Below are 12,574 nucleotides of genomic sequence, written 5' to 3'. Positions count from 1 at the left end.
ACTTCAAACTATACCACAAAGCTACAGTAATCAAGACAGTATGGTACTGGCACAAAAATAGAAATATAGACCAATGGACAGGATAGAAATCCCAGAGATAAACCCATGCACATATGGTCACCTAATTTATGACAAAGGAGGCAAGAACGTACAATGGAGAAAAGACAGCTTCTTCAATACGTGGTGCTAGGAAAACTGGATAGCTACATGTAAAGAATGAAATTAGAACACTTCTTAACACCATACACAAAAATAAACTCCAAATGGATTAAAGACCTAAATGTAAGGCCAGACACTGTAAAACTCTTAGAGGAAAACATAGGAAATATACTCTCTGACATAAACCACAGCAAGATCTTTTTTGACCCACCTCCTAGAGTTACAGAAATAAATACAAAAATAAACAAATGGGACTTAATTAAACTTAAAAGCTTTTGCACAGCAAGGGAAACCATAAACAAGACAAAAAGACAACCCTCAGAATGGGAGAAAATATTTGCAAATGAAACAACAGACAAAGGATTAATATCCAAAATATACAAACAGCTCATGAAGCTCGATATCAAAAAAACAAACAATCCAATTAAAAATGGGCAGAAGACCTAAATAGACATTTCACCAAGGAAGACATACAGATGGCCAAGAGGCACATGAAAAGATGGGTCAACATCACTAATCATTAGAGAAATGGAAATCAAAATTAGAATGAGGTATCACCTCATGCCAGTCAGAATGGCTATGATCAAGAAATCGAGAAACAATAAATGTTGGAAAGGGTGTGGTGAAATGGGAACCCTCCTGCACTGTTAGTGGGAATGTAAATTGATACAATCACTATGGAAAACAGTATGGAGGTTCCTTAAAAAACGAAAAATAGAATTACCATATGATCCAGCAATCCCATAACTGGGCATATACCCTGAGAAAACCATAATTCAAAAAGAGACATGTACCACAGTGTTCACTGCAGCACTTACAATAGCCAGGACATGGAACCAAGCTAAATGTCCATTGACAGATGAATGGATAAATAAGATGTGGCACATTTACACAATGGAATATTACTCAGCCATAAGAAGAAATGAAATTGAGTTATTTTTAGTGAGGTGGGTGTACCTAGAGTCTGTCACACAGAGTGAAGTAAGTCAGAAAAACAAATACTGTATTCTAACGCATATATATGGATCTAAAAAAAATATATGGTACTGATGAACCTAGTTGCAGGGCAGGAATAAAGACGTAGACATAGAGAATGGACTTGAGGACATGGGGTGGGAGGGGGAAACTGGGGTGAAGTGTGAGTAGCATCAACATATATACACTACCGAATGTAAAATAGCTAGTAGGAAGCAGTAGCATAGCACAGGGAGATCAGCTCGGTGCTTTGCAATGACCTAGAGGGGTGGGAAAGGGAGGATGGGAGGGAGGCTCAAGAGGAAGGGAATATGGGGACACATGTATGCATATGGCTGATTCACTTTGGTGTACAACAGAAGCTAACACAGTATTGTGAAGCAATTATACTCCAATAAAGATCTATTAAAAAAGAAAAAGCATATGTTTTTAACATTCTCACAACTCAATAATAAAAAAGGTAAACAACTCAATTAGAAAATGACTAAATGATATGAACAGATAGTTCACAAAAGAAGCTACACAAATGGCTAATAAGCACATGAAAAACTGCTCACTGTCACCAGGGAAATGCAAATTAAAACCACAAAGAGATACTACCACATACACACATATACTAGAATGGCTAAAATTAAAAAGACTAACATCAAATGATGTCAAAGAGAACGCTTAGCATTGTTGGTGAAGTGTAAAATGGTACAACTACACTGGAGCGTAGTCTAGAAGTTTCTAAGAAAACTAAACACTCACCTGATTTATGACCCAGCAAATCCTCTCCTAAGTAATTTTCCAAGATAAATGAAAAAAAATGTCAACAACAAAAAATTATAGAAGAATGTTCATAGCAGCTTTACTCATAATAACCAAAAACTGGAATAACCAAAAAACTGGAAATAGGCAAGCTTCCTTCAATAAGGAGAATAAACTATGGTACAGTCATACAATGGCATATTATTCAGCAATAAAAATACTTATCCATGTTACAACATGAATTAAAAATCTCTAAACATGTTGAAAGAAGCTTTATACAAAAGAGTACACTGTGTGATATCATTTACATGAAGTTCAAGAAGAGGCAAACTAATCTGGCTGAAGAAATGAGAACACATGGTTAGTGCTGAGAGGCTAGGCAGGGATTTTCTAGGAAGAGGTACAAGGGAACATTCTAGGATGATGGCAATGTTTTTTATCTTGACAGAGGTTTGGGTTACACAGATGTAGGTATTTATTTGCCAAAATTCAGCTCTTGAACACTTATAATTAAAATGTATATGAATTTTACTTCAAAAGAAAAAAAAATAGGAATTATTGAGTTCTAGTTAATGATATACATGCCAAAGTATTAGCTGACCGTGTGTTGATGTCTGCAATTTTCTTTAAAATATGTATAAAGAAAGAGATGGACTCATGGACAAATAGATGGGTAGATAAGTGGAAAAACAGGCATAGTAAAATGTAAATGATAAAATCTGGATGTGGGTATACAGGAATTCACTGCAAAATTTTTTTTTCAACTTTTCTCTATGTTAAATTTTTTCACAATAAAATGCTGGGAGAAAGATACGACTGCTTTTGATGTTGACAGAATATTATTTTTTACTTCCTTTTTTTATTTTCTAAGTTTTCTATAATGTGCAGTAGTCTTTACAATCTTAACATTTTTAAAAGAAATTAAAATTATATTTCTTAAAATAATCAAATATAAATTATTTTTAAAACAAGTTAAAAATCTTACTTTAGATTCAATGAAAATTAAAATATCCACTATTTTTAAACTCACTGTCATTTAATTCACTAAAAGCCTTAAAATATTTAGTTATGTAGGAAGTCATGGTTTTTGAACTAATTAAAATTTTTCAACTAATCAAATGTGGTATCAAAGTTTTCTCTTTTAATGTCTAATATTAAACTTTCCCTTCTACTCAAACTTCCCCCTGTGTTAATTAATGTATGCTCATTAAAAGTACATCATTTATTAAACTCTATAATAACTAAGCAGGGCAACATTTCTTAAGAAATCTGAGAGTTGGCTGTTTACTAAAGGGCTTTATCTTTAGATAAGCATAAGCGTTAAGCCAGGTGCTAGTCATTTGTGTCTTGTTAATTTCCAAAACAAACAGAGGAGAGTGCCATGCTATTTCCATTACACCCACTTCACCATTAGGACCAGGGTTTATGAGCTTGACATTGCTCCAGGAATAATGGTTTCATTCCTCACTGAAATAAAATAATGTGCCACATAAGTCAGCAATGTGGAACTTCTGAAAAATGTTGTCATGTTAAACATGGTCATATTTTTAAAGTCTCCATTATGCCAAAACAAAGGCCATTTGCTGTAGAGAACTCACTCTGGGCACAGAAAACTCTCACACAGGCCTCAGACTTACCTCATCGCTATGTCATATGATTCCGGGTGAATACAAGTTTGGTCCAAAGGATTTGGCTTTAGTACAGCATTCACTGCAGTTTTGCTCTTCTTCTTGCTTTGCTTCTCATTTGTGACTTCAACACCTGCTGAAGATGCCACAGCAACTCCCTGCATTTCACCAGCAGATTCAGTTTGCTGACTACTGTAACCATTCAAAACAACATGGGGGCGGTGGGGGGAGGGAGGGTTAGGGGGCGGGCAGAAAAGAGTCTTTAATTAAAAATGTGCTTATTTCTCTGCCATACAAATATACACAAACAGCAACCAGATTCTGACCATTCACTTCACAGAAATTACCACTTAGCTTAAACACTGTTAATAGGGTTTTCCGTTACTTAAAGCCAAAAACATTCTTAAGTGATTCTGCTTGTATAACTGGCATTCTAGGAGAGAACAGAGAGAAATGGAGGAAAATTAATTAAATAAGGAGAAGGCGAAGGTGATTTCTCAGAGCTGAAGAAAAAGCTCCCCAAAGGAATCTACTGAGTATAAAATAGAATGAATGGGAAAAGAATGAAAAAGATATATTGACATATCATGGGGAAACTTTAGAATATAATTTTTAAAATTAAGAAAGAAAAATAAAACAGATTATTGAAAGGAACTAGAATCAGACTGGCATCAGTTTTCTTACTGACAAACATCAGATGCCAGAACACAGTGGAATAATATTTTAAAAGTCTGAGACACAATGATTTTGAATCTAGAATCATATACCTAGCCAAAGCAGCATTCAAATTAAAATCATTTTCAGACATGTAAGGACTGAAGTACAACCCATATAATATACCCTCTCTGAAAAGAGTTTCTTAAGTATATACTCCAGCAAAAACAATGAATTCACGAAAAATGATAATGTGGGCTACAAGAAACAGTGATGTGCACAGAAACCATATTATTAGGTTAAATAACTGCTCATGAATAATGTAGAAAATATATTAAAAGGACACAGTCTGAAACTAAAATCCCAGATCATCTCACCATAGCACATAGTGTGGAAGGGAGGAAGACTGGTAAAGAGACCTAAGGTTCTAGTCTTCTCCAGGAGGAGGACAGAGAAACGTATTAACTCCAGAGACCAATCCAAATCAAATTTAAAGATAAATTTAAAAGATAAATTTAAAGATAATTTAAAAGTAAGATATACAAACTGAAATCACTAAGAGGAGATAAAGATGAGTAAGGAAGACAAGAAGAGAAACAGGGAGAAAACGTGTTAACTGATAAATCCAACAAACAGCATGAAAGGAAAAGAATCAGAAGGCATGAAGAGAAAATATATAATAAGATGGAAGATCAAGTCCAAACACATCAATAAATATAATAAATGTGAATGTATTAGTAAGACTGAGCAAACCTAGAAAATCTATTTGTTTATAAGAGTCATAAAAAATTGAATGTCATAGAAAGTTTGAAAATAAAAAATACCAAGCATATTCTGAAAAGGTAGATATAGCAAAAATGCCAGCAAACAAAACAGATTTCAAAGTAAAAAAACAGTCAATGAGATAGCAAGAGGCATTCTGAATAAAAGTATGACCTATCAAGGAGATATAATACTCATGAATCTTCAAGTCCTTCGTTACCAGTTGAAAAAATTTAAGGCTTTAAAACAACCCAAATGTTCATCAACAGGGCACTGATTAGATTAAATTATAGTACATCTATAAATTAAATACTGTGCAGGCATTATATATAAATGATAATTTATATATAATGATATAAATAAATATATAAATCAATATGTAATATTTGGAAAGAGATCCAAGATATTTTACTGAAACTAATAAAACAAGTTTCAAATAGTGGTATAGCATGATTCCTTCTGTATGCATTTAACAATAACAAATATGTTATTAATTTACATAAATTTATTTTCAGGAAGCAATATATAAGAAACTATTTTGAAGTGACAAGTTGAGGTGCCCTTTTCATTTCATTCTTTTTTATACTGTTTGAATTTTCTAACCAAGTGTTCAAAAAACATAAAGTAAGAAACCCAGTTTTTTTTGCTTCTGGGTTTGGTGGTCTACTTAGAAAGAACTTCCACTACTCCAGCGGTCTGCAAAATTTACCCATGTTTTTTTCTGGTACTTTTAGAGTTTTACTTTTTCCATTTAAGTGTATGATCCATCTGGAATTTATTTGGGTATAAGGTATGGGGTAGGACTGTATTTTCTCCCACACATACCAAATTCCAGTTGTCATAATGCCACTTACTGGATAATTAATCAATTTTTCCAACTATTTGAAATATCACCTTTATCATAAACTAAATTCCCTCTGGGTTTGATATATTTCAGACTCCTGTTCTACCTGCTTCTACATCAAAACCAAACTGCTTAATTACTATGGCTTTATAATATATTCTACTATCCAGTGGGACTGGTTTTTCCTTAGTCTTTTCCAGGAAAAAAAAATTATTATTATAACTTTGTCAAAAGAAAAAAATACACATGAATGAATCAGGTAGTCCCAAAGAAGCAAATAAATAAAAGCCATTCTTTCATGATTACAAAATGCTAAGAAGCTTACCAAATTTCTTTGCATTTGTGCTACCAGGATTAGAAAGCAAGGATTTAGCTCTTAATCGACACATCTGATAATTAATGCTTTGGCCAGTTTTCAGTGAGGAAGGAGCGGGGAAACCCAACTATGCTTAGGGTAAAAGCTGTCAGTATGAAGTGGTCATTGAGAAGTCCTCTTTGTTACCTCATCTTAGAACAGTCCTTCCCACTTGTGGTGCTCCAATCACACTGGCCTCAGTTTCATTTCCTGAATACACCAAAGTTGGTCCTGCCTTAGGATGTTGCACATGTACTGTTTCCCCTGCTTGGAATGCCCTCCTTCTGATCCCTGTGTGACTGGCTCCTTCATTTCATTCAAAACTCAGCTCAAATAACTTTTCAATGAATAACTCATATAAAGCAGTTTATTGCTCCCCAAAGGCAGTATCATATTGCTTTGTTTTAATTTTTATAACACTTATTACATCTGAAACTATTTATTTTTACTAGTTTATTTATTGTCTGTCTCATTCATTAAAATTTAACTTCATGAGGCCAGGGAATTTGTTGATTTGCTCACTGCTGTATTCCCAGTGCCTAGCAAAGATTAGACAGTTGACACATATTGAATGAAGGAATGAACAAATAGCTAGGATTTATGCCAGTGAGAAGGATGGGTAACAGAAAGAGAGGAGGTTGATAATAGAACAGACAGGGTACACTTCAATAATGACCTGCAAAATGTTCGAATATAATCCTGGTTGACTCTGATGAAACCAGCACACTGTTGGAAAGATTTTGGACCTAGCCCTTTCACTTTCTTCAGCTGTTCTCGGTTGATGAATGGCCCATTTTTCTCACGCCATTCAATAATATTTTTGGCTCGGTTGGCATTGAGTCCAGCAATATGCCTAAAAAAGTAAACAAAATGAGTTATGTGGCCAATGTAATTGTTCTAAGAGTAATGAAAGAAAAGATCTCATCTGAAAAGACAATGATATAAAACATTTGCATCATAAAAGCAACTATAATTACATCTTGTCATATGTCTCTACACTATTCACATTCCTTGTGTTTCTGAATCAAGTAATAATTCTGCCTATTCCTGGTTAGCTTACAAAGTGAGTTAGCAGTAGAAGTTACAATAGCTACAGCTGCATTGTACTATTCTATTTTTTTGATCAGCCTGTTCTCATTAGTAAAGACTTGAACTATAGAAAGGTACTTATTCATGATATAAAAACTCTATCATTACACAGTTGGCTTGGTGTTGATTAGAGAATCTTCATTTTATTACAGAATTCCATATATGGCATTATGGAATGTTTGTCGCTGTGGTAGAAAAGCAACACCTAACAATGCAAGGGTTATTTTCTGCTATTCCAATTTCAAAGCAGAAAGATCCATATTTTTTCCAGAGGTCCAGAATTTCATGCTGCATCAGCAGAATTGTATAATAAATGCAAGACGAGGAACAAAAAATCAGCTCTTCTACAGTCACAGGGGAAAAAAAAAGAATGTATAAGACATGATCATAGTACAATGAAGATATTGAGATGTGACTTGTGGAATCAAGGTAAAAATATGGTAACCATACCTTGAACCCTCAGGATTTATCTTTTGGTGACTGCCAGCTTTGACAGATGTAAGCAAGAGACTGAACTAGTGAAAAATATCTACGTTCCTGTGGTGGGAAACAGCTCTTTTCCATGTTAACCTAATTTAAATTCTATTAGCGACATTAATGCACTCGATAGTCACCATATGTTCTTCACGTTAGATTTCCAGTATTAAAAATAACATGAATTGTTATAACTCTTTTCTTAAATGATGCCTTCCGCTCTGACTGATTATTGGAAGCAATGTATGAACTCACAGATATTTCTATACTTGACAACTTTATACACGTGTCCCCTTGCTCTAGCTGAGTTTGAACTGGATAGCAAGTAAAACTCAAGATTCTGTGATCTTCAGCCACAGACTTCTTGTCTCACCTTAACAAAACTTCTGAACAGATGTTAATATCCACTCCCACAAAGCTGACACATTCTTCTACAACACTATCCAGTGTGGCCTTGAGTAGAGTCTGAGACACATCGTGCTGAAAAGACAAAGATCAAATATGAATCAAAAGTAAAGAACATGCAAAAAACCACATTTAAAAAAAGACAGACAAGATGAAAAGGCAGAGGGCTATGTACCAGATGAGGGAACAAGATAAAACCCCAGAAAAACAACTAAATGAAGTGGAGATAGGAAATCTTCCAAAAAAAGAATTCAGAATAATGACAGTGAAGATGATCCAGACCTCGGAAAAAGAATGGAGGCAAAGATCGAGAAGATGCAAGAAATGTTTAAGAAAGACCTACAAGAATTAAAGAACAAACAAACAGAGATGAACAATACAATAACTGAAATGAAAACCACACTAGAAGGAATCAATAGCAGAATAACTGAGGCAGAATGGATAAGTGACCTGGAAGACAGAATGGTGGAATTCACTGCTGTGGAACAGAATAAACAAAAAAGAAGGAAAAGAAATGAAGACAGCCTAAGAACCTCTGGGACAACATTAAACACAAAAACATTCACATTATAGGGGTCCCAGAAGGAGAAGAGAGAAAGGACCAGAGAAAATATTTGAACAGATTATAGTCGAAAAGCTTCCTAACGTGGGAAAGGAAAGAGCCACCTAAGTCCAGGAAGCACAGAGAGTCCCATACAGGAGAAACACACTGAGACGCATAGTAATCAAATTGGCAAAAATTAAAGACAAAGAACAATTATTGAAAGCAGCAAGGGGAAAACGACAAATAACATATAAGGGAACTACCATAAGGTTAACAGCTGATTTCTCAGCAGAAACTCTACAAACCAGAAGGGAGTGGCATGATATACTTAAAGTGATGAAAGGGAAGAACCTACAACCAAGATTACTCTACCGGGCAAGCATCTCATTCAGATTCGATGGAGAAATCAAAAGCTTTACAGACAAGCAAAAGCTAAGAGAATTCAGCACCACCAAACCAGCCCTACAACAAATGACAAAGGAACTTCTCTAAGTGGGAAACACAAGAGAAGAAAAGGACCTATGAAACCAAACCCAAAACAATTAAGAAAATGGTCATAGGAACATACATATCGATAATCACCTTAATCGTGAATGGATTAAATGCTCCAACCAAAAGACACAGGCTTGCTGAATGGATACAAAAACAAGACCCATCTATATGCTGTCTACAAGAGACCCACTTCAGATCTAGGGACACATACAGACTGAAAGTGAGGGGATGGAAAAAGATATTCCATGCAAATGGAAATCAAAAGAAAGCTGGAGTAGCAATACTCATACCAGATAAAATAGACTTTAAAATAAAGAATGTTACAAGAGACAGGGAAGGACAATACATAATGATCAAGGGATCAATCCAAGAAGAAGATATAACAATTGTAAATATTTTTGCACCAAACAGAAGACAACTGCAACTGCTAACAGCTATAAAAGAGGAAATCGACAGTAACACAATAATAGTGGGGGACTTTAACACCTCACTTACACAAATGGACAGATCATCCAAAATGAAAATAAGGAAACAGAACCTGTAAATGACACAAAAGACCAGATAGATTTAACTGATATTTATAGGACATTCCATCCAAAAACAGCAGATTACACTTTATTCTAAAGTGCGCACGGAACATTCTCCAGGATAGATCACATCTTGGGTCACAAATCAAACCTCAGTAAATTTAAGAAAACTGAAATCATATCAAGCATCTTTTCTGACCACAATGCTATGAGATTAGAAATCAATTAAAGGGAAAAAAACTAAAAAACACAAACACATGGAGGCTAAACAATACGTTACTAAATAACCAAGAAATCACTGAAAAAATCAAAGGGGAAATCAAAAAATATCTAGAGACAAATGACAATGAAAACATGATGATCCAAAACCTATGGGATGCAGCAAAAGCACTTCTAAGAGGGAAGTTTATAGCTATACAAGCCTACCTCAAGAAACAAGAAAAACCTCAAATAAACAATCTAACCTTACACCTAAAGGAACTAGAGAAAGAAGAAAAAACAAAACCCAAAGTTAGCAGAAGGAAAGAAATCATAAAGATCAGATCAGAAATAAATGAAATAGAAACAAAGAAAACAATAGAAAAGATCAATAAAACTAAAAGCTGGTTTTTTGAGAAGATAAACCAAATTGATAAACCATTAGGCAAACTCATCAAGAAAAAGAGGGAGAGGACTCAAATCAATAAAATTGGAAATGAAAAAGGAGAAGTTACAACAGACACCGCAGAAATACAAAGCATCCTAAGAGACTACTACAAGCAACTCTATGCCAATAAAATGGACAACCTGGAAGAAATGGACAAATTCTTAGAAAGGTATAGCCTTCCAAGACTGAACCAGGAAGAAATAGAAAATATGAACAGACCAATCACAAGTAATGAAATTGAAACTGTGATTAAAAATCTTCCAACAAACAGAAGTCCAGGACCAGATGGCTTCACAGGTGAATTCTATCAAACATTGAGAGAAGAGTTAACACCGATCCTTCTCAAAATCTTCCAAAAAATTGTGGAGGAAGGAACACTCCCAAACTCATTCTATGAGGCCACCATCACCCTGATACCAAAACCAGACACAGATACTACAAAAAAAGAAAATGACAGACCAATATGACTGATGAATATAGATGCAAAAATCCTCAACAAAATACTAGCAAACAGAATCCAACAACACATTAAAAGGATCATACACCATGATCAAGTGGGATTTATCCCAGGGATGCAGGGATTCTTCAATATACACAAATGAATCAATGTGATAAACCATATTAACAAACTGAAGAATAAACCATATGATCATCTCGATAGATGCAGAAAAAGCTTTTGACAAAATTCAACACCCATTTATGATAAAAATTCTCCAGAAACTGGGCATAGAGGGAACCTACCTCAGCATAGTAAAGTCCATATACGACAAACCCACAGCAAACATCATTCTCAATGGTGAAAAACTGAAAGCATTTCCTCTAAGATCAGGAACAAGACAAGGATGTCCACCCTCACCAATATTATTCAACATAGTTTTGGAAGTCCTAGCCACGGCAATCAGAGAAGAAAAAGAAATAAAAGGAATACAAATTGGAAAAGAAGAAGTAAAACTGTCACTGTTTGCAGATGACATGATACTATACATAGAGAATGCTAAAGATGCCACCAGAAAACTACTAGAGCTAATCAACGAATTTGGCAAAGTTGCAGGACACAAAATTAATGCACAGAAATCTCTTGCATTCCTATACACTAATGATGAAAAACCTGAAAGAGAAATTAAGGAAATGCTCCCATTTACCACTGCTACAAAAAGAATAAAATACCTAGGAACAAACCTACCTAGGGAGACAAAAGACCTGTATGCAGAAAACTATAAGACACTGATGAAAGAAATTAAAGATGATACCAACAGATGGAGAGATATACCATGTTCTGGGATTGGAAGAATCAATATTGTGAAAATGACTATACTACCCAAAGCAATCTACAGATTCAATGTGATCCCTATCAAATTACCAATGGCATCTTTTACGGAAGTAGAACAAATAATCTTAAAATTTGTATGGAGACACGAAAGACCCCAAATAGCCAAAGCGGTCTTGAGGGAAAAAAACGGAGCTGGAGGAATCAGACTCCCTGACTTCAGACTATACTACAAAGCTACAGTAATCAAGACAACATGGTACTGGCACAAAAACAGAAAGACAGATCAATGGAACAGCATAGAAAGCCCAGAGATAAACCCACACACCTATGGTCAACTAATCTATGACAAAGGAGGCAAGGATATACAATGGAGAAAAGACAGTCTCTTCAATAAGTGGTGCTGGGAAAACTGGACAGCTATATGTAAAAGAATGGAATTAGAACACTCCCTAACACCATACACAAAAATAAACTCCAAATGGATTCGAGACCTAAATGTAAGACTGGACACTATAAAACTCTTAGAGGAAAACATAGGAAGAACACTCTTTGACATAAATCACAGCAAGATCTTTTTTGATACACCTCCTAGAGTAATGGAAATAAAAACAAAAATAAACAAATGGGACCTAATAAAACTTCAAAGCTTTTGCACAGCAAAGGAAGCCATAAACAAGACGAAAAGACAACCCTCAGAATGGGAGAAAATATTTGCAAACAAATAAACAGACAAAGGATTAATCTCCAAAATATATAAACAGCTCATGCAGCTCAATATTAAAGAAACCAACAACCCAATCCAAAAATGGGCAGAAGACCTAAACAGACATTTCTCCAAAGAAGACATACAGATGGCCAAGAAGCACATGAAAAGCTGCTCAACATCACTAATTATTAGACAAATGCAAATCAAAACTACAATGAGGTATCACCTCACACCAGTTAGAATGGGCATCAACAGAAAATCTACAAACAACAAATGCTGGAAAGGGTGGAGAAA

General features: G+C 34.8%; 1 protein-coding gene across 2 annotated transcripts in view; it reads right to left on the bottom strand.

The window, feature by feature from the left end:
- Nucleotides 1-12,574, bottom strand: part of SRBD1 (S1 RNA binding domain 1) — a 231,216-nt gene that overhangs the window by 26,977 nt on the left and 191,665 nt on the right. The window contains exons 17-19 of one of the 2 annotated variants that reach the window (XM_060026693.1): nt 8,064-8,170; nt 6,804-6,980; nt 3,522-3,701 (exon numbers count right to left, since the gene is read on the bottom strand). In XM_060026693.1, coding sequence (XP_059882676.1) covers nt 3,522-3,701; nt 6,804-6,980; nt 8,064-8,170 — 464 coding nt within the window. Of the gene's footprint in view, nt 1-3,521; nt 3,705-6,803; nt 6,981-8,063; nt 8,171-12,574 lie in introns of both variants that reach the window. The other variant, XM_060026692.1, reaches the window with a different exon arrangement.

Source organism: Delphinus delphis, chromosome 12 (genome assembly GCF_949987515.2).
Source record: "Delphinus delphis chromosome 12, mDelDel1.2, whole genome shotgun sequence".
NCBI lineage: Eukaryota > Metazoa > Chordata > Mammalia > Artiodactyla > Delphinidae > Delphinus > Delphinus delphis.
The sequence above is the reverse complement of the archived record's forward strand: the minus strand, read 5'-3'. Positions and strand labels throughout refer to the sequence as shown.